Genomic DNA, 26,582 nt, shown 5'->3' on the forward strand with positions numbered 1-26,582 from the left:
GGGGGCAGCTACTCCAGTGTGTAATATCCTGTCTCTGACACCAGGTGGCACCAAATTACAACCATAACCCCAAAGAAACCGGCAGGAAATGGACCTTGAGAGCCCTTGAACACTTTTCCTCTCCCTCCCCGCTCCTCACATGGAATAGAAGAACAAGAAGCCTTTCAGATATAGTGGATAACCCTCTTTCGATGCAAACGCTTCAGTCCCGTAGCTAGAGCCATTTCCAGCTGAAGATTCCTAGGATTTAAATGCAGCCATAGTCTCTGCCCTTCCTGAATACTGATTTCTCAGCAGCAGATAAGGAAAAAGGTGATTTTCCTGCAATCTTTCCAGATACCTCCAGCCTCCGGAAGAGCGGTTTTTCTTCAAGGAGGTCAGCGGGAGAATAACAGATATGAGACATAAGAAGCTCAGCTCAAATGCAAGTCCCCTTCTAAAGGACTGAATGCCCTAGCATGGCGTGCTAAGGATGGCCACGTGTACAAAAGTTGTGATGTGGCCCACCGGCTTCATCGCCTCTTACCTGCAAATAGCACTGCTTCCAGCAGCTCAAGCGCGCTCTGTGAATTCCTTTCGTGGGCTCCTCCACCCAGAGTGCTGTGCTCTCTCAGCCATTTCTATCTGTCGGATCCCTTCCACTTGTGGAGGTGCAGACAGAACTCCAGGAAGCGTTCCTTGACTTCTCCCAGTTTGAAGGGACCTCCCACTCTTCCAAATTACCATAACAACTTGTGCCATTAGTCCTATTCTTCTACTTTATATTATAGTTAGTTGTGAGCATATCTCCCCTACAAAACTGTGAGCTCCCCAGGGCACCATATCTTACTTATGCTGATGAACACAGTGGGCACTCAATAAATAATAGCTTACATTTGTATGGTGCTTACAGTTTACAAAGCACATTTACATTCATTTTCCCATTTAATCCTCACAGCAACCCTGTGAGGTAGGTGTTATCATTTTGATTTTACAGATCAGGAAACAGGCTCGGAGAAGTTAAACAACTTGCCCAAGGTCATACAGCTAGGAAGAGCAGAGATGGGTCTGAATGCAGGTTTTCTGACCCTAAAATTCAGCTCTTGTAACTTTCTATACTTGAGTTGTTGGCTGGAAATTCCTTCATGGAAACTGAAGCCATGGGGCTTGTTGTGGGGACTGGGGAACGGGAGGAGATCTAAAGGTCAAACTCCCTTATTTGCAAAGAGGATTCCAGAATGCAGTCTTATTTTGTTTAAGGACATCCTGGGGTGAGATGTCCTTGGGTTTAAGAAGTGAAACTGTGGGGTGAATACAGGACAATAAGGTGTGTTCACAGCCTGTAACTCACAGATCTTTTCAGTCTGCAGGGAGGTCCCCAGCCTATTCAATAATTTCATTAGCAGGACATTGGTGGCATTCCGATCAAATTTGAAAATGCCATGAAGCTGGTTTCGGGAAGATCCCAAGAGGCCATAATGAACCAGGAAAATGAAATGCAAAATTTCAGAGTTGAGTTTGTCAAAACCAAGTGCCTAAGTGTGAGGTAGGAGAGCTATGACTTACCAATCTGTGTGAAAAGGTTGCTGGTGTTTGGGGTGCCTGGAAACTCATTATTATTTTTTTTAATGTAATTTTTTTCTAAAGATTTTTATTGGGGAATTGGGGGAAGGGGAACAGACAAGTTGCTGTCGTTTTGTTCTTCAGTCCAGTTGTGGAGGACGTTGCTTCACTGGCCCATGTTGGTATTATCATTGCGCTCTTCCCGGGCGAGGCAGATCAGTCGCCGGCTTCTGGATGGCCGCCCATGGCGGCTGCTGGCTACACACGGTAGCCCATGGCAACCCACCTGCCGTCGCCAGCGACTCACGGCAGCCCAGCTCCAGGTTGAGCTGTTGTTCAGCATCTTAGCTGTAGAGGGCAGTGTCACTGGCCCTCATATGTGGGATCCGAACCGGGGCCCTCTGGCGTCCCAAGCCAGCTCTTAACCATCGCGCCACTCGGCCGGCCCAGGAAGCTCATTATTTTTTACACCAGCTGCCCGAAATGCTAATGCATTTGGGGCTCGGATGAGAGAGAGATTAAAGTTGTGCATGCCACAGTGGAGGATTGTCTTTAGCCTTGAACATCACACATGAACAGAGGCATCAGCAACCTGGAGCATGCACAGAAGAGAGAGACCAGGAGTGTGAGAGGGCTTAAAACTCCTTGAATATGAACTCTTGGGGCTGTTTAACCAGGTGGATGGATCAACAGGGGGATGGTGGTGGTTCGGTTTCCAGTTTTCAAATACTGGAAGGCTCATGATCCAGACTCTAGATTCTAGAGCCTTGTTTCGCTTTGTAAGAGGGGCCATCAGGAGGAAATATGCTGTGGAGAACATATTTTGACCCAACCTAGGGAAGAACTTTATAATGGCTGAGATGACCAAATATTATGCAATAGTCTGCTTTGAAAGTACAAGACTTTCCCATTACTGGAGGTATTTAAGCAGAGGCAAGATAAGTATTTGGCAAGGAGATTGCAGAGGGAAATCAGGCATCAGATCATAAGGGAGGGGAATTCGGCAACCATCAAAGCTGCTTTGACACTGTCATTTTGGGATTCATGGGGTGAGGCTGGAGGTTGTAACCCTCGGAGTAGGTACCTTTTAACCGGTTATGACCTCTGCTTCCAGCCTCTCCTCCTCCGGCCTACCTGCACCTAGGCTCCAGAAATATTCTCCTGAATACTTTACCATGAGATCTTCAGTGTCATAGAAACTCAGGCACCCTGGAGGTCATCTGGTTCAGTCCTTTATCAGATGCTTTCATTGTCTTTGCATCATTTGCATGGAGTGGTTGTCACTGCTTGAAAATCTGTGGTGATGGAGACCTTTACAGGCAGCCCATTCTAATTTCAGGGAGCACACTAATCATTAGAAAGGTCTTTCTAAACACAGCAAAATGGTGACATCGGCATGTTGAGAGTAGGAATTTTTTTTCTCTATTTTTGAAATTGTTGGTAATAAATGCTAAAAGGACTTCAAGAGGCTGGAATCATGAGCCAAAACTTTTATTATCATTTTTTTCATTATAAAAAAAGAAAGAAAGAAAGAAAGAAAGCATTTTCCTTATGTTGAACCAAAGTCTGATTTTCTATAACTTCCACCCATGAGATCTTGGAGCCCTTGGAGATATACACAGAACAAATGTACATCTTCCTCTTCCCCCATGAGCCCAGTAATGAATTGCTGACAGTGGACAAATTTCTCCTGGGATTTGCCAGTCCCTTCACTAGTCTCACCACTCTACTTTTGTTGACCTTTCCTTTGAAGTGTGATGCCTGCAACCGAACAGAGGGCCTCAGGTGTGGTCTCACCAGTGCAGAGTAGCACAAGGTGATCACCTCCTTTATTCTGGGCATTATACTCTTAATAATATAGCCCAAGGTCACAATACTTTCTGTAGCAACCAAACCACATTTTTGACTCATGGCTCGCGATGAGCTTACGTTTACTCTTAAAACCCTCTCAGCCACATCTCTCACATCCTACACGTGTACTATTACATTTTGGAATCCAAATAAGTGACTTTATATTTGTTCCTGTTAACTTTCATTTTGCTATACTGAGTCCATTATACCAGCCTATTGACATCTCTGTGCATTCTGAGTCTGTCAATTTGGTTTTCTTTCCCAGCGAGAGAAATTTTCAAATTTGATCTGGTGACATTAAAACAGAGCCCTTTTGTGTGTAGGCAGGGTGAGAACCTGCCTACATTTATCTTTATCCACTCTGCATTTCTACATATTGTCCCAAATGTATCATGAGAGGGTGTTTTGTTGAACTCCAGATACACTGTATCTACCCACCCAGTCACCCTATCAAAGGAAATCAGCTGAGTGTGAAATAATTTGTTTTTCCTGAATCCATCTTCATTTCCTTTTGTAAGTGCTCACCAACCATCCTTTTAACCATTTGTTCTAGACTCTTGCCCTCAATCAATGTTAAACTTATTGATCTATAATTGCTGGAATTCATCTCTTCACATTGGTAAAACTGTGGAGCCCCGTTTGCCCACCTCTGAGCTGCAGTGTTCAGGCCAGCCTCTCTCCATGAGGTTTTCAAAGCCACCTCCAGGAGTCCTGCAACCTGAGCTGCCCTGGGCTGTTACTGACCTGGACTAGGAGATGGAATTACTCCGAGCAGCTAAAAGCTCTTTTGGAATACACTGCTTTTAGGAGCCACTGTCCAAGGCTCACTCTGTCCTTTCTACTCTGAAAATCCTTCTCCTTGTGGAAGAGAAGGAACAGAAAGAGGAGCCGTGGAGATTCTGTTTTCTCTCTCTCTTTTTTAAAGGATTTTATTGGGGAATTGGGGGGAGAAAACAGCGTTGGGGAATCGGGGAAGGGGAACAGACAAGTTGCTGTCCTTTTGTTCTTCAGTCTAGTTGTGGAGGACATCACCACATGGCCCATGTTGGTATTATCATTGCGCTCTTCCTGGGAGAGGCAGTCACTCACAGGCCACTGGACGGCCACTCACAGCTGGCTCACGGCAGCTCATGCTGGCTGCCAGCCACTCAACGGTAGCTCACGGCAGCCCACTGCAGCCCCACTGCAGCCCACGCCATCACCGGCAACTCCCGGTAGCCCAGCTCCAGGTCGAGCTGTTGTTCAGCATCTTAGCTGTAGAGGGAGCAGCATCACTGGCTCTCATGTGGGATCCCAACAGGCGGCCCTGCTGCTCAGAGTTCGTGCTCCCAAGCCAACTCTTAACCAACGTGCCATTCAGCCGGCCCCTGTTGTCTCTTTATTAAACCATTTGCAAAAGAAGTCAGAGTGTTCTATCACTCACCCAGTAACACCCAAACTCTTCTACTGTTGCGAAGACCTCCACAACCTCCCTTTCCAACTTCATGTCCAGTCGTTTAACTCGAACCCTCTACTTCAGTCAAGTTAGTCCCTCACTTGCTCCTCAGGCATGCTCAGACCTTCCTATCTCCCTGCTCTTGCTGAGGCTTTTCTCCTAAGTTGGAGTGCCCACTATTCCATCCACCCGAATCCCCTCATAGCTTTTCTTGCAACTTCTCCAGCCCCTTTAACCTTGACCATACAATTGAAGTGACATGCTAGATTATGCGTTTCATTCATTTTATCATAGTTCACTTTTGTCTTCCTGACAGTGTGCACCCCAAAGGGGTATCTTCTATCCCTCTATAGTATATAAATTAGCACAGGGACCGGCCTACAGTCCTGGTAAACCATAGGTACTTCCTATGGAGGTTTTCACAGTGACCAACGCTTGGCCCTTCACACACACCACAAGTTCGCTGTGTCCAGTTCCCCAAAGGACTAATCTAGAAACTAGGTAAATCTAGGAATGCAGGCTGAACCCAGTCGAGGCACTAATGATTTTTGCAATATGAAATAAAACCCCAGTATGTCCTCAGCCCCTCTTCAGACAAGGAGCTGGGCTTTGTAGCTGGGCTCAGGGCTGGCCATCAGCAATGGGGCTGAGAACACTGGAGCTACGTGGACCCAGGTCTGACTGTCTTGGAGGTCACCTCTTCCATGCACCCCTTTCAAAGGTGTGAAGACCAACTATAATCTCTAACAGATGGGTCCCAACTAGGATTGGAGCTGGCTCTGCTATAGCACCTTGTGTTCTTCAAGGAGAGGCGATGTCTAAATCCTCCCCAAATAGAGAGCCTCCTAATTTGGAGGCACACACACACACACACACACACACACACACACACACACTCCAGAAGAAGAGGCCCAGTTTGGTAATATCTGAGATGGAGCAATCAAAGGATTATAATAATGAGGACTCTGACCTCGAAAGGTCATGTAACCCAGTCCTCTGTTTTCAGGTAGAAAAACACCAGTATTTTCCTCAGTAGTCATTCATTCAATTTGGCCACTGTTACTGAGGACTTACTAAGTGCCATGATTACCTCCTATCCACAGCGAAGTCTTTCTTTGTATCTAATTTAATCTTATCTCTCTATCATTCTCAGAAGAAATGGAGAACAGACCCTCAGCTCTGTCCTTATTTAGGAGTTTAAATTTTGAAGGTGATATAGCACACTTGTCACATATTAGGTGCTTGATAATTATTGAATGTTACCTCATCATCTCTCTCTTTTCTAAATTAAAAAAAGACAAAAGCTAGTCCTTTGGCACATGGTTTCTGCTCTTGTCCAGACTCTCTCCAGCTTTTCCACATACGCCAAACGTGTTGACCAAAGGCAGACCCATTAATGCTTTAAAAGGCCTAACCGATGCTAGGTAGAGTGAAAAAAGCTGAGGACCATGAGGAAGGTCATATATTTCTGGACTGCATTCTAGGTCTGTTTCTAACACTAACTGTGACATTGGCCTTTTCTGGGCCCATTTCCCCAATTGTAAAATAACTGGGTTGGACTGGATGACTGAGGTTACTTCTAATTCTAAACCTCAGACTCTGATTACTTCCCAACAACTCCATGCTATATGTTTGTTATTATATGCTAGTAGTCACATTAGTTTTGGAAAGAAAACAGGAAGGGAGGGAGGGAGGAGAAACGAGTTCTACAGTATGGACTCATTCAATTGTGACCCACTCTGACCACCCCCTTTCTTTTTCCTAACTATACCGTGTGTCAAGTCAGTTCTCGGGTTTGGTGTCCTCTGCACACCATCCTGTTGTGTTGGTTCATCTCCCTCATTTTGTCAGGGTCACTTTGAAGAATTCTATTCCTGATTTCTGAGGTGTCAGCAACCCCACCCAACTGTCATACTTGGTGAGCAGGCTCCTGGTTCAGTCCTTCAAGTCACTGAGAATAATAGGAAACGCCACAATGCCAACCCTGTGGAGCCCCAGGGTTGATAGGGAGCCACGGATCACAATCTTTGAGAGAAACTGCTCCCAGGACCCCAGTGACTTCTCAGAAGAGGACAGAAGCATCCCTGGGGAGGAGGGGGCCCTCCTGTGCCAGCCGACCAAGGCCAGGGAGCGCACACATCTGGTGGCACACTGGATCCAGATACCAGTAAGAATTGCAGCATGTTAGAAGTCAAACCTCCTTCCAGACCCTAGTCCTGGATGAGGGCAGGGTGGTGGCAATGGTGGCAGTGGCGGGCAGCTGTGATGGCATGCAGTGGAGGCAGAAGTGTTATTTTTGCCCTTTCATTAGGAGGCCAGAGGTGTTGAGATAAGGCTTCAGCTGCAGGAACCCAGACCCTTGGGGGGCAGGGTGAGGGTGGGGGCAGCATAAGGTTGGAGATGCCTCAGTGCTGGTCCCCGCAGAGCACAGCCCAGCCTTGTACCAGCTTAAAGGCATAGGAGGGAGGGACCTGCTGTGATTCCTAGCCTGCACCCAGCTGGGAAGTCAGGGGCAAGGCCTGTGCAAGGGAGGCAAGTTGGGAGTGCTAACTGGATTTTTTATTTTTATATCAAGACACTGTGTTTAAAATTTTTACAAAGGACAAACTCCATGGGTTTCCGTTAGTGTTTTAAGAACTTTTCTTTAAAAAAAAAAAGCCAACAACAACAAAAAACAACGCCTTTTTGAAAGAGAAATGACAGACACAAAAGAGACTCCGTAAAGAAAATGGGGTGAATTTCTGATAGCATTACCCCAAGGGCAGAGGCAGAACCCAGATTATACCCGGGGGGGCCACTAATGACTTGGCCTCCACAGAACCTCGTTCGGCAAATCTACCCTGTGGTCTCTGCAGCCCCTCACAGGGACACAGAGATGGCTGGAGAGTTCTCCCCTATGGCCCTCCAACCCTGTCCAGCGGTCACCCCTTCCTCCTTCCACGCAGCGGTCTTGCTCAAATCTGTTTCAGGGTCCCGTTTCTTGGTCAGATCGTGTGAGCACTGGGGGTTCCAGAGCCAGAGAGCCCTGGTCCTGGGGCCCTCCCCTTCCAGAGTTCTTTGCACTCACAGATTGAAGAAGCTTTTGTTCCAAAAATTTTAAAAAACAGAAACAAAAACAAGACCCAGAAAAAAGACCAAGTCTGGGGGAGAAAGAGCTGCCCTGCTCTTTAAAGCTCCCAAGTCTGGAGTTGGTCGGTGGTGCAGTTCCAAGGGAGGCAGAGGGCGAGCACCAAGGGGGTGTCCAGCTGGTGCTTTCGGGCCCCCAGGAATGTCTGTGGTCAGACTCAGGGAGCTGGCTTCAGCTGCTGTTCCACGGGTCTTCAGTTTCCCAAGGACTCACTTGCGTCCCCATTTGAAGGGTTGGTTCAGGTTTACTTCCTTATTTGTGTTTTTGTACATACGGGTGCATGTCCACATCTGTCTATGTTTGTGCAGGTGGGTCTGCTGTCTGTCGGGTGTGGCTGCGTGCGTATACATATATGTCTGTACGTGTCTGTGTGCGTGCGTGCGTGTGTGTGTGTGTGTGTGTATGTGCACGCAGGTGCACATGTGTGTTCGTGGATCTGGGAGGGAGGGAGCAGGAGATAGGCTGTGCTCTGGCTGGAGCTATACCCTGGTAGTGGAGTGTGAGTGGGGCAGCCCAGTACTGTTGAATCCCGCGGCAAAGGTATTATAGGGGTGCAACGTCTGCAGCCCTACCAGGGAGTTGGGGATCATAGTGATGGTGTTGGGAGTCATGAGTGGAATGTCATCAGGGGAGCGTCGCAGGGTCAGTGTGTAGTCAGGCAGCGCAGTGAGGCGCAGTGTGTCGTGGGGGGGACCAGCCTCACACTCATGGTGAGTGGGGCCCAGCTGCAATGCTGCCAGCTCCTCCTCAGGAGCAGCTCCCAATTCGGGGGCCCCGGTTCCCCTCTGAGGGCTAGGCTGCCGCAGGGGCTCCTGACGTCGTTTGTCCTTACGGTAGTAGAGGGCAGCGAAGGCCAGAACATTAAGGAACAGGAGGGAGGCCCCGACAGCGATGGTGACACTTAATTCAGTGGAGTAGTCACGAGGGTTCTCCACCAAGAGTGGCCCTGCATCCTGGTCCCCGTTCCAGGACCCTTGGGCGTTCTCATTGCTATAGGCAGGGGAAATGGCTGGCCGCTTGGTGCTCCAGGTCTTGCCGTTGGGCCTCCGGGTGATATGGGAGCTGTGGGTGGTATCCGGGGGCGGCACTTTGGTGGTTGTGGACGTATAGTGGAACATGTCATGCAGATTGTATAGGTGGGGCACCAGGTGTTTCCAAAAGGCTACCTTAGTGGCCCGGTAATGATCACGGACCCTCGGTTTCAGCCCGATGTGAAGGTAGAGCTGGTCTCGGGGATTGTATTTGGACCAGGCCACTTCCTCAAAGCGGTTGGCCTTGGTGTGAATGAACTTGGTGTCCTGGGGGACCGGCTTGTTGGGATCCCTGAAATACCACATGGAAATCTGGGGTCACCACGCTACCTCGATTAGGAAACGGCCCAACATTCTCCCTCACACCCACCCCTAAACCTCCTCCCCAGTCCAAAATTTCCCAGTGTTTCCATTTTTTCAGGGTCCCTCACTTTGTCCATACTCCTCCTCTTCCCCAGCCTTGAACTCCTATTGCCCACGGTGTCGTGGAACCATCCCATCCTTCCCTGTGCCCATCCTGCAAGATCATGCTGGAGACGCTTTTTTTCTCACGTGCTACTGAGTGTCTGTCAATCTTTTCAGCCGCCCCATTCTTCCAAGAGCACTTTAAAGGCTCTTTCTGATTGTACTTCCCACTTCACACAGCCTCCGATCACCTAACCTTGAATCCTACAGTCCGGCCAGTGACTCTCACTCCTGCCCAGTCCTAATGTTAACTGACTTCTGAGCCTCAACAAAATTTTTGAGGGAAGGAAATGGCACGAGGGACTCAAAATGGCATGAAAGGAGGGAGTAGGGAGGGGGGGTGAAAGGGTTACCAAACAAGATTTAGGGAGATGATGGAAGAGGTTTAGATAGAGGAGCAGAGGGGAGGGCACACTGGAGTCCCAAAGGAGAACGCCCACTTTCTCCTTACCCGGTCTTGGCAAAGTTGGTCCAGTAGGTCATGACAACAGCACTGAGCATAACGTCATTCTTGGAGAAGTTGCAGGGGAAGAGGTCAGTGGGGCCCACCATCGGGACACCGAAAACATAGGGTACTTCGTCCCCATGAGCTGCATCAGACCAAGCAGGCTTCATGAGGCTCTGGCAGTGATGATAGAAGGCGTAAAAGTAAGTCGGTGAGCCATAGCGTGCGTGCAGATCAGCTGTCACCACCGAGGGCTCCACCCACTGGTGGTCAGTGAAGAGTGCCACCAGTGTTTTACGGCGGGTCTCAGGGTTATCACGGTCTGCCCAGTCTGTATACATGAACTTGATGGTCTCCCGCAGGGTATCCTTACCCTCAGGATATCCATACAGATTGTCCACAAAGTTGGAGACTGAGTAGTCAAAGTCAGTGCCAGAGACGCCATCCTCAGGGTCTACTACCCCTTCCACAAACTTGAGGCCCTCGCCCTGGTTGACGCCTAGCATGATGTCATAGTTGAGGAACTCACCCTGTTCCATGAGGATCTCAGGGTCATCAGGAATGACATCACCATCAATCACAGGACCAAAGGCCACATGGTAGCGGGCTGGCTGGATGTCCTGCTCCACCAGCTCCTTGGCACTCTTTTGCCGAAGACAGTCCACCATATCCACTGTGTCTAGCACATTACAGCCCACCTTGTCAGCCAACAGGCTGGTATACTTCACTGGTTGGTAGTTCACAGCCCAGCTGGACAGAGCAGAACCACTTTGGATGATGGCCCTCTGAAAAAGCCCTACAGAAGATAGGCGGCATCAGATCAGCTCTGCCTTGTCACCCACAGCCCAGGCCTCCCTTGCCTGTCCCTTTCATTCCTTTGTTACTGAGGCTGCACTATGGCTTGAATGGCCTGGGAAGGAGGAACAACCCTTTTGGCTGGGATGATGGGTGAGGATCAGAGGAGGGGTTGCTGGGCCCGTTCCCTGACTGGTCCCTTGCCTGCTTCTTGCTTCCTTGTCCAGAGGCAATGGTTGGTAACTTGGGGGTTAAGGAAACGCCAGGAAGGATTAACCACTTGGGTCCCAGACATCAGCTTCCTTATGCTCCCTCTCTTTATCTCTCCTTGTCTTCCCCTCTTCTTCCTGCCCAGCTGGGCCCAGCTCTGTGCCAGCACACCACCAGGGAGCTGGCACTTCCATCACAAAGGGGTCTTTTTCATGAGAGATGAGAAATGCAGGCAGGAGAGAGACTCACATTCTGGGAGTTTGGGGAAGGGTTCCCAAGGGCAAAGGCCTTGGGGTCTAAAAGTCTCCGGGGAACGTGCCCTCCCAGTTCGCAGTCCCCACAGGGCTTCCCTTTTCCTAAAGCTACTGATGCCTCGGATCCAGATTTCCCCCTACCTGAGGGGGACTCTGTCCCCCAAATCAAAAAGTGGATGATTCTTCCCCTTAGGAAAAAAAGGGTAGCATTCTTTCCCTGGCCCCAACATTTCCAAGGGGTGATCTAGTTCCCAGGCACACATTTCCATTTCTCTGAGAGAAAGGCAGAAAGAGAGGGAGAGAAATACAGATGACGACACAAGAGACAGCCTCACTTTTTGAAAGATTATTCTCCATGAGTCAATTACAGAAAGACAGAGAGAACAAATCTTTAAAGCAGCCCCGCCTCCAGGGACACAGACCCCCTATGACAGAGGATAGCACCACTCCAAGAAAAGGCCTTTTCCTCCCAAGGGAGTAGTCTCCAATCTGAAGAGGAGACCCCTTTTAGAGAGGCATCCACCCTCATCCTCCTTTGCGGATAAAGGGATTCCTGCTCCAATTACTGTCACCTAGAAACACATTCTAAGATGGGGTGCAGCTCCCACCTCACCAGGGTCGTCCCAGGAGGGGCAGAAATGGAACTTCTAGGTCAGAGAAGGTGATTTTTCTCTGAGAGACAGGCCTTCAAAGAGAGACTGAAGGTCTTCCTGTGATAATATCACTAACTCATGGGGTTGATGTTAATGAAAAAGCATGTCCTCTGTCACAGATTTCCTTACTTCAGAGAAGGGCATCTTTCCCTCTCAGAGACAGGATGTGTTTTATAGTCCAGAGGTGATGAGAATGGTTCATGTCGGCAAAAAAAAAAGGGCCTCTTCAGCCCGTTGGAAGAGTCACTGACAGAGGGACCCATGGCAAGGACAGAGGCTTTCCTTTGGGCCAAAAATGAGTTTCCCTTAGGGGTTGTTCAGCCTGGAGGAGGTTTGAAGGCTGATAATAGGGGGCCAGCCCTGAAAGAAAGCCTGCCCTGCAGGTTAGCAGTCCTCACTTGGGAGCCATCTCCCGCTCCAGGACAGCTCTCTTGTACGGACTTGTCCTTCAGAGAGAAAGGCAGAGGAAGAGTGTTTCTTACACCAAAAAAACGAATCTCCACCCTAAAGCGCTACCCCAAAGTCACGTGTCCTTCCCAAACAAAGAGATTCCCCTGCCCCAAAAGAACTCTTGTCCCTTCAGAGAGTTCCTCTCCTCCTACTCTCCTAAATAAGGCTGCCACATCAGAAGGAGATGTAAATGGCATTCTCTCCTTCCCTCTGTCTCATGGACGCATTCCCCTTCCCCTAAAGAAACATGGCCCTCCCGCTTCTCCCCAAGGGGGTACTGAGCTGGTAGAAGAGTGCAGGCTGACTCCCCTGGGCACTGTGGGTCGGTAGCCAGTGCTTTGCTTGTTGAAATTTTGCCCCCAGAGCTACTCACCCTCAGAGTGATGTGACAACGTGAGGAGACTGACACAGGATGCGCCGATGCCAGAGCCAAAGACAGTAATACGGCGGGGATCACCACCGAAGAAGGCGATATTCTCGCTCACCCAGCGGAGGGCCTGGATTTGGTCAAGGAGCCCATAGTTGCCTTTGGCAGCCTGATCACCAGTGCTCAGGAAACCTGGATTCAACAAAGGGCATGAGGACAGCGAAAGTGGAGGGATGGACAATTTGGGTTATGATTGGCAGCAGGAATCGGTGCTGTGAGGACAGAGAATAGCTCCTTCCACCTAGCTAGCATAAAGCAGTGTTCCTTTCTGCAAGGCTCAACATCACCAACACAGAAGGATCTACTCCCTGCCTCCCACCCATGGTCCAGTTGGGAAGCAGAGATTGCCAGACCATCCAAAGGGGACGCCTCCAGTCGGGAGACTTAATGGTCAGGAACTGCACAAGGCCAGGACCCAGCATCCTCTGCCGGGATGCCCTATCAGGGTCATGACCTTAGCACCTGGCAAGATAGAGTGGAAAGAGCAGAGACCCTGCTTGGTCCCTGGCTCCACTACTTCCTAGCCATGTAGCCTTGGTCAAGTTACTTAAAACCTCTGGGCTAGAGTTTCCTCTTCTGTAACATGGGGATAAAAACACTCCAACAGGCTGTAACAGGGATGAAAGGAACATAAGCATCTCTGACATGCTGAGCACGTTGTAAATGTATGGTTACTTCTCTTTCCCTTTCCTTCTCTCTCTGAAGGAAGTGAAGACCCCAAGAGGCAACAATCCCTAAGCTCTCCTTGCTCTTCCCCACCAGTCAGTCCATCTCCACCTCTTTCCAGGGCCTCGGATGCCCATGGACCATCATTGTCAGGGCAGGTCTTCATTTCCCTTGCTCCAAGACCTACTGATTCAGAAACTCTGGGGGTGGGGCCCAGTAATCAGTGTTTTTAACATGGTCTCCAGATGATTCTGATGCTTGCTAATGTTGGAGAACCATGGTGTGAGACCATCTTTTTCGTCTGGTGGAGAAATGGGGAAGTCAGCGCGGTAGTTACCACAGAAACAAGTCTTCCCGCCTACCCAGTGGGATTTGCTGGAGGAGCCATGTCACCATGGAGACTACCTTCCCACCCACCTGCTGGGATTTGCTGCTGTGGAGACTTGTTGCCATGGAGACTACCTTCCTGCCCACCTGCTGGCTATCCCACAGAGATGTCCTATATTCCCCACCATCACCACCACCACCACCACCCTGCTTCCATTTTAGATGGATCCTGCTCTGCCCCATTTCATCTCTCTTCCCTGCTCTTTAGGCTCCTTGGAAGGCTCTGGTTTCTCCCACCCTAGGCTTTCAGAAGGGTTCTTTCCAGGTGGCTAGTTGTAGTGTTCCTACACACTAGAAACCCATACCTGCGTCAGTATTTTTTCACTCCCCAGTTAAAAGCTCAGTCACAGCACCCGGCCTCAACTCTGGGCGAGGCTGTGTTTGAGGAGGCCCCCTCAGCTTGCGGAGAGCTCTCTGGCAGTCCACAGCAGAAGCTGAATTCAAAGAGACTCAAGCAGGCACAGGACCGCGTCCCTATTTCTCGAGTCCTTCTGTTTCTAGCTTCTGCAAGAAAGATCATTTCACCCTCTTCAAGTGTGTTATTAATTTACCTTTTGGTAGAATTAAGTATGTAAAGTACTTAGTTATTCCTCTCAGGACCTAGTCATAAGCCCTCTTTAGCCCCAGGTTCCCGATGAGGAAATGAGAAAGAATTAGAGAAAGCCTGAATGAGGAGGAATGCAGGCGCGCTTATTCCTCTAGACAGGGGGGCCAGCTTCTTCCTGGCCTGGTCCGTTCACGCACTGAAGCTGCAACCCAGCTGTCCAAGCCTTGGGACCCTCTGGCAAAAATCACTATATGCTTCTCTTAGTCGGCCTGGCCCCCTTCCTTATCTCCTTGCTCATCTCTCCTTTCCCTTTTCTCTTATTTAGGTAATAGCACACTTGACCTTAGCCTCGTTTAGTGAAATGCGCCCAGTACTCGGTCCTAATCAGCAGGAAGAGCCTGCATTTAGATGTAATCAAGTACATTTCTGCAACATGTACTGCTTTCCCAGGTTAGCAACAAAGGCCTGACAGTGCTTTGTGGAGGGTCCAACCATCAATCACGGCTCCCTCGGATCCCATCAACCCCGGGATAAGAGGCACTGAAGCACATGGGTGATGCCCTGTCAACCACCCCTACTACAAGCAAGAGTCCTGCTTGAAGTGCTATATCCAACAGGCCCAGGAGGTGACACAGCAAACATGATCCCCTACAAATGCACAGAACCCGGCAGTCTGGTAGAGTAGTCACTTGCCGCTAGCTCCCCTCTAACTCGGCCATCCACACAAACCACGTGAGAACGAGGGCTGAAATAACAAATTTCGTAGACTGTGAGTAAATCGGAGCCAGTCTCTTTGGGCCCAAGTTTATACTGCAGTACATGGTAAGTTGCTTGTCAACAGAAGACGCGGGAATCTGGCACACTGTATCAGAATCAGACAGAGATCTGTGTCTCACGGCTCGACGTTTACCAGGTTTTCAGTTTGCCTGAAGGGTACGTGAGCAAGGGCATAAGATGAAAATCTGGGACCCAGAATTAAGCTGGCAAACCCCTACTTCCTCAGCCCCAGGGATAACCTGCTGGGTCCCTTTCTTTTTGTTGCTCTCCAGCCCAGTGGGGGCTTCCCAAGTAATAGCTCCCCCTCTGCCTTGGACAGGATCTATGCACTAGCCTGTGCCATTCTCCAAATACATGAATCACTGAAGATGTCTGAAGAAGCAGGTTAGATTGAACTGTCTGTTTGGGCTCAGTGCTCCAGAGAAGCTGATGGGAGGGAGGGTGCATAAATGCATATAGAGCAGCTCCTCGCATAACAACATTGTTTCCTTATAACGTTGATGAGATGCCAGAGCAACTTAACTCTTGTTTACAGCCTATGGTAACATTGGTTTCGTTATACAGTCATTTCACTTAGAGTCACAGAACCTCTTGATGATGTTGAGTGAGGACTTCCTGTAATTGAGGTCCAAAATGACAAATGCCTCTGCTACACTGAGGAAAAGCCAAAATGTCAGGGACACACCCATGTTCTACATCTGGTGCCAAGAGACAAAAACATCTTGTATGTACCCAGAATCCAACCAGTGGCTTATTGATTACATCTGGGTTCCAGGGCAGGCAGTGAAGGATGCCCAGGAAATGGTAGCAAACTTCTGACCTAACCTCAGTTTATGATGCCTTCTGAGGTTTGGCTAATATTATCTGAGCATTAACAGCTTAACCCCAAACAATAACACTTCTGCCCCCAGGTATGCTGTTCTGGTTATCCAAGTGAAAGGAAGTTTCAAAGTGGGGGGTTCTCGACCTGAGTTTCACGGGTGAGTTTCAGTGGGATCCATGAAATCACGCGCGCGTGTGTGTATGAGAGAGAGAGAGAGAGAGAGAGAGAGAGAGAGAGAGAGAGAGAGAGAGAGGAGAGGGAGAGAGATTGGATAGAGTGTCTTCTGAGGAGAATCCATAGCTTTCATCAGAATCTCAAAGGGTCCAAGACTCCCCAAAGGTTAAGACCTCCTGATATAGAAGCCTAAGGATTAGAGCAGCTGAAGGGTTGTGCAGTAGTCAGCAAATCAGGATGTCACAGGGCATGCTCACCAGCAACAGCCTTCTGTGCAGCCCAGGACTCCCAACTGACACTTCAAATTCTATGAGTCTCTCCTGTCTCCTTTCTGCCTCCTTTCTCTGTGTCACTCTTGTCCTCTTCTGTCTCCCCCGTCCTTTTCCTCTCTTCCTTACATCCCCCTCCCTCCTTCCCCGGCTCTTCTCATCCTCTTTTCCTCATCCTTAGCCATTCCCAATAATATGGAACAGAAGCATATTCTTAGTATTGTCTGTGATTTCCAGTACACCTTCTCGAATGAAGCTTTGGTTTTCTAATTTTTCAAAGCAGCTGAGTTGAGTGTTTTCTATTACTCTCACTAAGAAAATAAAGTAGCACAATTACTTTTGGCCTTCGACCACCATCTATGTGTGCCTCTATATCAGTGTGTGATTACATTTGTATATTCATCACTCTTCAGGAACTGTGCAGCCCTACTGTGTGGGTTTACAGCCACCTGCGTGGCACCATTTTTACTGTCAGAGACTCAGGTCCCCTTTCTCAACAGGACAGAGCAGCTTAGAAGAGCCTTGCGGTAATGTGTGGGGTGGCTCAGACAGAGGAGCAGCAGGAGAACTGTGAAACCCACAACGCGCAGACTGTTGGACCGGGGAGATGGCCTCTATGCTTCATAGCTGGTAGCCAGATGCCACAGAAGGGAGACACAGGCTCCACTTTTCTCAGGGACAATCACTTCTCCAGTCTGGACCCGAAAAAGGTGTCTTGCTATCGCATATAGTGTTAAGGGTAAATCGAGAAGTTTTGTTTGCCTTTCTGCATACATAACCACACCCATGAGTGAAATGCAGCACCAGGGTCTCGGGATTAGAACTGGCAAAGCAATATACTCAAAAGCCAATTAGAGTAAGGTCCTCTCAGCCGACTGTCCTGGAGGAAGCCATGCCTACTTACTTTTTCAGCACCCAGGTCTACAGACCTGACAAACTGCCTTGAGCCGCACTAGAACTCAGAGGACACAAGCCCTCCAGGCAAAAAGCAGTTTCTTCCTGACACTGCATGTGAGCCCTGAGGCCTGGGTGAGCACCCGAAAGGGTGCTTAATCACCCTCTCTGAGGCAGTTGCTTAACTCAAGCCTTTGGCCTCATGTAGGCATTCGCAGTCACCAAGGAAGGTACAGGGTAGAGTGGCTGTCTCAGTCATTGAACCAAGCGTGCGGATGAGAGTATGTTGGGGAAGGGCATATGGGCGTGTGTGAGGAGGTGTTTGGGAAATGAGTGTGTATGTATGAGAGTGTGTGTGTGGAGGGGGATGCATGCGTGGAAACAGTAGAATAAATGTGTGTATGTGTGTACATGGGTGTGTGAGTGTGGGGTGTGCATGAGAGTGGGGTGAATAGAGGTGTATATGCATGGATGAGCAGGTGGGGGGTATGCATCTGAATGGATTTGTGGGGTAGGGTGGGGGACATGAACATATGCATGTGTTGGATACATGGATGCAGGGTATGTGTGGGACGTGTGTGTACGTGTGCGTGTGGGTGTATGTGTAGGGACTGTGGATGTGTCTATGAGTGAGGGGATATGTATGGAAACAGGGATGCGGTGTGTGTGTAGTATGTGTGTATGTGAAGGGTAGGGTGTATATGTGTAGGAAGGGGGAATGTTGCCTTGTGTTTATGCAGGGAAGGTGAAGGACATATGTGTGTATGTGGGTGTTGGATGCAGAAGTGGGGTGTGCAGGAGGATATGGGGACGTGTGGGAGAAATACTGATGTATATTTAAGGTGTATATGTGTGGGGTTTGTGTATGCATGTGGGTGTGCAAGTTATGGGTCTGTGTAGAGCACATGTGTGGGGTATACAATACACTCACATATATTGTGCAGTGTGTCTATAGCTATATGGAGGGAGAGGTGTACGGGAATGAGTGTGTGGGGGGGATGGTGAGGGAAAGCTGTGTAGATGAGGGGAGGAATGAGGTACAGAGAGGAGTACAAGCACGTGGCTGTGTGTAGGGGTGCTCCATGTGTGGAGTCTATGTTGTGTGGTCTACGTGTGTGGAGGTGTGTGTGATTGCGGAGAGAGAGTGAAACATCATGGTACACACAGGGCTGGGCGTGGGCCGTGTGGATGTGAGCACGTGTGATTGGCGGGTGGGTGGGTGGAGCTGAGGACAGGACGCTACAAGGCTCAGCCAAGCAGAGGTCTGGAAGCAGAGACCTAAGAGAAGGTGTCACATTTACATGGAATTTCCAGTGGCATCTAAACATTCCAGGAAAGGGCCTGGGGACACAGGGAGCTCCCCTCTCTTGGGTAGTGGCCATGGGATAGCAACATTGGACTATGGTCCTTAGCAGCAGCTACAAAAACAAGGCCACCGTTTCCTAACTCCCTCCTCCTTAAGAAGCAGGGTTCGTGTAGGGGCATAACAGGGAACCATACCTAGCACCCCAACCCGATAGTTGAGGGTGATGACGATGACGTTGCCATAACTGGCGAGGACGCTGCCATCAATCATGTTGCCTGTCCCTTCCATGTAAGAGCCTCCATGGATGTAGACCATGACGGGCTTAGCGCCACTGTCCCGGATGTCTGTTAAGGAAAAGGGGTGAGACACAGGCTGGGTAGGATGCCCTTCCTCCCCACCCCCGCCAGCCCTGGGGGGGTGTGGGCAGCAAAGCTATTCCAGGTGCCAGGACACCACCGCCATCTCTTAGGGCAGGACTCATGGGGCTGCTCAGCCTGGAGCTCCAGCATCAGCCAGAGACAGCTGGACTTCAGTGATGTCTTTAAAGGCTCTGGCTTCCAGTGCCTCACAGCAGCCAGGCGTGCCTGAGACAGCTAGGCCTAGGGAGGCCATGGCTGGGCCCTGGGGGCAGGGGGCAGGGGACAGGGGTTGAGTTAGGCCCATCTCTGATGGACAGCAGAGCTTGGAATACCCAGGATGCCACTGTTCCCCGTGGTGGGTGTCCATGNAGGGGACAGGGGGCAGGGGGCAGGAGGAAGAGGAAGGGCTAGTCCCTTAGCTGGATCAAGTGAGTCCCTGCCCTGGGCGCCCAGGAGTCCTGGGACCTGTTATGGCTTTAGAGAGCAGGGGCTGGGGAGCCCTGGAACCCCCACGACTAGACCAGTTACATAGAAATACGGCCATTGGCAGCAGCTGGACCCCCAGTGCAGACAGAGACAAGAGGGGCGGGAGTAAGGAGTAGCACAGGGAGAGAACAAGGGAGAATGTGGGGAAAGGGGGGTGAATGGCACAGATGGGGTGGGGGAGCCTTAGTGATGTGCTTCCTCAGCCATGTGCTCATTTACCCCATTGTCCCCGGGCATCAGGCAGACTTAACTAGAGCCACAAGGGATGTGGAAAAGAGGAAAGGGGCAGAACTAAGAATGAGAGAGCCTGCCCCCAGTCAGCATTAGGATGAAGATGGAGTCTCCCACAGGCCATTCAACGAGGGACCTGAAAGTGGCTGCTCCCAAGCCCAGGCAGCACGGTGCGGGGAGGGGGGAGGCCACACCAGCACAGCCCTGCCAGCCACCACTGGGCCCCTGAGCTGTGTGGCCCCTCCAGGGGTGGGGGGTGTTCCAGCGAACACAACCTGTTTTCCCAAGGACGAAGGAAGACAACTTCAACCATCACCCAAGTATCTACTGACTTTGGTGTCCTGGCCTCAGCCTGACGTTTTAGCTTGCGGTCCTGTGACCCTGTCCTCAAGCTCCATCCGCCCCTGGCCCTGAGGCCATCTCTCTGCTTCTGAGAGAAGGCTGGGGAGGTTGTAGGTGGTGCTATTCTCCACCTTGTTTCTCAGGAGCCAGTCTCCCCACGAAACACAGACATCTCCTTGCATTCCCTCAGTCCTGCTTTCTCTCCACTCTCCCTGCTGCTCAGTAGGGACAGGTGCTCGTGAACCACAGAAGATGGGGGAGGAAGCTGTCTCCGGCAGACAGCACTATTGCTACTGTAGGACTGAGAATGGGAGTGGGCACTGGGGCGAGGAGGACACTCTCCCGTGGCTCTGCTTGTGGTCCCCGGCCCCCGCCAGCCGTGTCCATCACCCTGGAACTCCCAGTGGCCAACCAGGCCAAAGATGGATGAACAGCCCAGCGGCCTTGTACAGGAACAGAAACACACCAACGGACGGACAGACAGACAGACGGGGCTTCTCCCCATCGAGAGGGGGAGGGGCTCTGTGCCATGCACCAGCCGCCACGCCCTGCAGCCCCCAAATACCTTCATCTTCATCCCCGTCATTATCCGCTAAGTCCTCGCCCTGTTTCTTAGCGCCGGATCCTGGGGACCAGACACGGGGAGACACAACAGCACAGAACAGAGAACAAAACAGAGAGAGAATTCAAAAACAGCATGACTGCAGTGTGGCCCAGCAAGCCAGCTCTGGGCCTGGGCCCAGGACAGGCAGGAGGGATGGCAAGAATTGAGGGAATGGGTGGGCTGAGGCCCCTGCTGTGCTGGCCTCCCTGCCCCGCCTCCCTGTCCCCAACAGCCCATCTCAGCCAACTACCTTCCCAGGTAGGAAGGAGGTAGCGGCAGTTGTGCTACGGCACAGAGCCAGATACCCACTCAGGGAAAGGATTTCTTCCATATGGAAGGGGCTGTGCATGTGTACACAGGCAGGCTGAGCTGGAGAGCAGGGACAGGCACTGACGGTGACAGGTGGCACTGGCCGCACGTGTGCATTTGAATGTGAGCTATTAGGGGACGAGCCCTGAGCTCCCGGGCCCAGTGGGCAGGCTCAAGCTGGGCCTCAGCTGACCCTGATTCCCACAGGAGAAAATGGGAGATGAAGCTCTCCCTCTGGTCTTCCTTGTTGGGGCTCCTTGCTCTGGTCAATGGCAAATGGGGTTCCTGCCCACAGGAACCAGGCCTGAGAGCAGCAAGCCTCTTTCTGAGATCTAGAGAGAGCCAGAGAGGGAGGAAGGGAAAGAAGGAAGGGGAAATGGAGAAAAGGGAGAGAGTGAGAGAGAGAGAGAGAGGTGTGATAGCTCCTACCGTGTACTATGTACTGAATATTTACCAGGTGCTAGACTCTACTTCTGCCTTATTGTTTGATCCTTACTCCCCAATGAGGTAGGTACTATCTTTATTCCTGTTTCACTGATGGGGAAACTGAGGATCAGAGAGGTGAAGTGACTTGCTCAAGATCACACAGCTAGAAAGTGCTACAGGTGAGACACAACCCCAGGTCTGCTTGACTCCAAAGGCCATGGTCTTTCCACTGCACCAAGCCACCTTTCTGGGATGGGGGAGAGGGAAGGGAAAAAAGAAATGAGAAAAGAGGTGGGGCATGAAGGGGAAGGGACGGAAGGGAAGGAGAGGATGGAGGAGAGAAGAGAGACATTCAGGACCTGGGGGTAAGCTGTTCTAAGGAGACGAGAAGTGCATCCTGGGAATGGCTGTGGAGAGAGGGGACTTACAGCCTGGATGCTGAGCAGTGTGTGGAAACAGGTCATTCTGCTGGCACCCCTGGCTTACCCCCCTGTCTAGGACGCCAGATACTCTTAGCCTAGAGGCAGCAAACAGCCCTCTTTCTCAGCTGGTCTGGGCTCCAATGGATGAATTCCCTTACAGCCATTAATCAAAACGGAGCCACCCTGATATTTCAAAATGCCTTTTCAACTAAGGCAAGAGCCCAGCCCAAGGGGCAGCTTCTTTGGACTTCCGGTGGCATCGACCATCTTCACACCTGCCAGTACTGCCCTCAGAGATCTTGTGGGACACGGGGTGTCATCATCCACACAGGGGACAGCCCGTCCACCCCCACCCCACAGATGGAAAGGAATCACTCATCTCTAAACATGAATTCCCTCCAACTTGATGGGGGTGGGGGGGGATGGGCATGTCTTCCCCCGGAAATCCTTCATTTCCCAGAGGCCCTGACTTAGAAGATGTGTCCCTTTTGCCTGCCCCCCCCCAGAAGTGTCCCTGGGCTGTGCATTGTCCCAGCCTCCCCCACACCGATGTCCTTGCTGCTGCGCCTGGCACCCAGGCCAGCTCCACCACCATCCCCCATCACAACACTGTGGTGATATAGGGTCCCAGCCAGGCCAATGCTGCCTACGCACACAAACCTCATGACCTCTGGGGAGAATTTCCTCCAAGAGGCAGGGTTTGTAACTCAGGCCCAAACAGCCAATGGGCCCTGGATAGGGAACTGACTTGAGCAGCTAAATGGCCAAATGACCTCCTCTGCACTGTCTGAAACCCCCTTCCCAGCTTGGCCTGTGGGGCCTAGCTAAACCAGCTGAGGCTAAACACTAGGCTAAGCACTTCTTGAGAGCAGCGGTCAGACCTTTAGTTATTTCTAAATCTTTCCTCTGTCTCATTCATATCTCTCCACATCCCAACAGCACCTAGCACTTGGCCTTGTCCGTGGTCAACAATCATGATTGGTAAGTGTTTGTTTTGGAGCAGACCTTACAATCAGCTCTCCAGCCAAACTCTCAGGACTGGGTCTAACTGCCCTAGGCTGTTACTGGTGTCCTGGGGAGATCACCCCGCCTAGGAAACGGTTAATGCTAAGGTTAGGTCCCTAGGAGCAGATTTAAGAGACCTAAGTGAATTCATTGATAGGCTAATGGAGTGTTAAGGACAGACCATTCACTACCACCCTCAGGTGCTGAAAGTGGTTCTTAAAGGAAGACTTGCCTAAGGCCTCACTTTGAATTAGCACCAGGAGCTGAAAGTCAGTCAGGCTTTGTGGCTCCCAGACCGGCTTCTTCATTTGCACACAAAAGCCTTTGCAGGATATCGTGGAACACTTAGTTAGCATGCCAAACATGGAGATCCTGGGCTCTGCATCTGGTCCCAGGAATCCTGACAGCCCCACTTGGGGGAACCCTGCTCTAGGATTTCAAAGGAAAGCAAAGTGCAAACTTGCCGAAGGGTGGCACGCATCAGGCTATGACTGTCCACCTGTTCCTTAGGCTGTTACTGTTTCCAGTTCAGCCTCGCTCATCCACATTTCAGCATTTCTTTCAGGGATGGGGAGGTGGGAATGAGCAGACGGGAGTTGCCTCGCGTGCTACAGTGGAAAGAACACTGCCCTGAGGGTCAAGAGACCCAGGGTTTGGTCTCAGCTTTGCCACAGACCAGCGACAGGGCCTTGAGCAGCCGCAAGTCACTCTCCTGGGCCCGTTTCCTCATCCGTAACATTGGGACACCGATGCCCACCTTAGAAGCTTCCAGAGACGTGGGGAAGATTTTCTGAGGTAAGTATGAAAGCACTTTATAGAAAGCAACAAGTGCTATTTGAACAGGAAGAATGGTTATACAGGGGGAAAAAATTCCTCCCAGCAAGGGGGTCAATTGAAAATGCAGGCTCTCACGGCTCCATTAGTCCAGAGTTCCCGGAGACCCCCAAGGTCTGCCAGTAGACTAGCCCGAGTCACTCAGCTATGCACTGGCAGGATTACTAAGCCTGTGTAGGAGTTTGGTCTCAGCTTCAGGGTTGGACAGTTGAGTCTAGAACTTTCAACCCGGGAAAGAGCATGGAGGGATGAGCCGCTGGCTCCATCTTGACTGCCCGCTCTGTCTTTGGCATACGCTTAAGGGTGGAATTTGGGGCCAGGAAGACTGGAGGAAATGGCTTTGCTGCTTCTGCTCTGAACCTTCCTTAGGCCGCCAAGTCCTGCCTTTGGATGAAGTGGAGCTCACCGACCGCCCCCTGAGCCTGGGCTACTTGAAGGAAGGCTGGGTCCTCAGGGACAAGGGCAGGTGGGCAGGCAGACCTCCCTCTCTCTCTCTCTCCCTCCCCGCCGGCTCGCTACCTACCTCCTTTCCTACAAATTTTCTTGTTGGGCTTTCGGGCGCATTCCTTGGAAATCCGCTTTACTGTAAAATGAATAAAAAACTAAAAAATAACAGGAGGCCTCTGCCCAGGGGCATGCATCCCCCACCCCCAGGCCCCAAGAGCTGCTCTGCAGGTGGCACATGGCAGAGAGCCTGTCCCACCATCTCCTTGTTTCTGTCACTTACCTTAGTGTGACCCCCGCGGGAGGAGGCATGAGCTAGTGAAAGAGAAGGCACCTAAGCAGGGCCCTCCAGGCTTGCCCCCCGCCCCCACACACACGCCCAGCTCCCTTGGCTACACACAACGACCACCTTTCAAAGCAGGTGGAATGGCAACAGGGGGGTCTGGTGCAGCCAGCATCCTCCCGCGGGCAGCTACCAGCAGTGACCCATACTCCCCCAGGGGAACCCCCATCCAGCACTCTGGCCCTAGACTTGTCAAAGCTCTCAGGCCTGGCCAGGCCCGTCCTGGTAACAGTGTCACTCACACATGGGAGCTGAGACAATGCTGGGAGAGGGAAGAACAGGGCGGAGGAAAGGGAAGGCCGAGCAGAGTGATGGTTAGAAGCTTGTTCACAGACAGACAGAGGCATGCTGCAGGGCACACAAGCACGTGCAAGCCACGAACACAAGAGGGCAGGTGGGAGGCAGGGAGGGCACAGTGCCTGGCCGCAGCACTCACCATCCTCCGTGGGCACATAGACATTCAGGTAGAGGCAGTCTTCGTTGGGCTCCTGGATGTAAGTGGCGACGATATCCAAGTTGGCAGTGAACCAGACAGGCAGCATGACTTCGGGCACCGCTGTGTGGATGTTCTGGGGGCACACTGGGGGGAAGTGTGTGGCGTTCCGGATGCCAGACCAGGACGGGGGTGGTTCAGGGGGCAGGAAGCGTTTCTCGCCAATCGGAGGAGCTGCGTAGGGCACTCCCAAGTATTGGTCCACAGGCCCCAGGATCTCACTGGGCAATGGTACCCGGGCACCCCTGAGCTTCCCAAAGTGAGTATTGACTGTGGGTGCTGGGGCCTGCGTACTGGCCCTCAGCACCAAGCCGAGGAACCACAGGGTGAGGCACAGGCTCCGGCCAACTGTGGGCTGGGGGCTCAGGGACAGCAAGGGCAGGCCAAGCCACAGCCACATGTTCCGGGCAGGGGGACTGGCAGGAAAGGCAGACTCCAGGGTCACAGCATCAGCCCAGTAGGCAGCCACTTCATGGCCACACTGACTTGAACCTCAAAACTAAGCTCTCGAGGGACACCTTCAGGTGCCCAGCACGTTGAGGGCAGGCCGTCCGAGCTCCACAGCTTCAGAAAGGGAACTCCCTCAGGGCCAGGCAGACCTGTGGAAAGACAGAAGTAGGCATCACCCAAGATGGTCGTGACAGCTATGGAGTGGCTCCCTGGGGCCTTGCTGGGATTGAGCTATTCTCCTACATACCCTCCCGGGACTCCAGGGACCCACGAATGATCTCCGCTGCCAGTCAGAACCGTTCTATGTGCCTGGCCATGGTTGGAAAAGCCAAGAGGACTGACACAGTGACAGGGGTTGCCACGGCAAGTTCCCAGTCCCCAACTTCAACTCCTCAGCCAATAGACCTCATGGGGGCCAGCTGGAGCCAGAGTGGCATTTGGTAGCAGGGGCGGGGGAGCTGGAAATGGAGCTCACATCCTTGGGCATGCTGTATGAACCCCCAGACTGGAGACCTCATACAGGGACCTCCACCTCAGGAAATCCTCACTCCGGGACTCTAAGGCCTAAGAAGGGAAAGTCGCAGATAGGCACAGTGTCCCACAGAGAGACCCCTCACCTGCAGGAGGGCCAGGGGCACCACTGCCATGCGCCAGAGTCCCCAGAGCCTCCCGTGCCCTCCTGTACATTTTGCCTCAATCCTAACAGCTCCCAAATCCTTCAGCCTTGGTCCTTTCTGTCGACTAGCTCTGATTCACACGGAGTGCCAGAACTGAGGCAGAAAGTCCTCTGCCTGGCACCCTAAGCATTGTTGATGCTCAGCCAGTGTAAAGTAAACAGCGGAGTGCCAGGGACCGACACTCAGAAACTCAGAAATAAACTCACAAAGGCTCAAAGACAGAGTGAGAGAGAGCAAGCCAGGATCACAGAAACGGTCATCTTCACTCGGAGACATGTTCCAAACCCATAGAGAACTCCTCATCTAGTCCCACATTCTCAGACTGAGAGTGTCACAGAGCCAGAGACTCACAGGGACATACATTCAGACACACACATAGAGACTTACTCAAATATAATCACATACACACACCACATAGCTAAATATCCAGATACATGCAGCTTGATGGTGACATACAGATGGAGGCAGAAACAGAAAAAGCAACACAATCAAGACACACAGGCCTTCTGACACAGAGTTATATACAGTCAACACATATACACAGGCACACACAGACGCTCCTGCATGGACACACACACACACACACACACACACACACACACACACGCACACGCACACGCGCACACACA

The 26,582-nt window shown here is 51.3% G+C and overlaps 1 protein-coding gene across 4 annotated transcripts in view; it reads right to left on the reverse strand.

The window, feature by feature from the left end:
* Window positions 1–4,698: 4,698 nt before the first annotated feature.
* The window catches only part of NLGN3 (neuroligin 3), a 23,488-nt gene continuing 1,604 nt past the window's right edge, over window positions 4,699–26,582 (reverse strand). The window contains exons 1-8 of one of the 4 annotated variants that reach the window (XM_019648040.1): window positions 25,894–26,477; window positions 24,770–25,425; window positions 24,070–24,129; window positions 20,512–20,571; window positions 18,723–18,872; window positions 12,632–12,817; window positions 9,903–10,692; window positions 4,699–9,278 (exon numbers count right to left, since the gene is read on the reverse strand). In XM_019648040.1, coding sequence (XP_019503585.1) covers window positions 8,435–9,278; window positions 9,903–10,692; window positions 12,632–12,817; window positions 18,723–18,872; window positions 20,512–20,571; window positions 24,070–24,129; window positions 24,770–25,226 — 2,547 coding nt within the window. In that variant the 5' untranslated portion in view covers window positions 25,227–25,425; window positions 25,894–26,477 and the 3' untranslated portion in view covers window positions 4,699–8,434. Of the gene's footprint in view, window positions 9,279–9,902; window positions 10,693–12,631; window positions 12,818–18,722; window positions 18,873–20,511; window positions 20,572–24,069; window positions 24,130–24,769; window positions 25,426–25,893; window positions 26,478–26,582 lie in introns of those variants that run through there. The other 3 variants (XM_019648039.1, XM_019648041.1, XM_019648042.1) reach the window with 3 other exon arrangements.

The sequence above is a fragment of the Hipposideros armiger genome, unplaced genomic scaffold (assembly GCF_001890085.2).
Source record: "Hipposideros armiger isolate ML-2016 unplaced genomic scaffold, ASM189008v1 scaffold_119, whole genome shotgun sequence".
Classification (NCBI taxonomy): domain Eukaryota; kingdom Metazoa; phylum Chordata; class Mammalia; order Chiroptera; family Hipposideridae; genus Hipposideros; species Hipposideros armiger.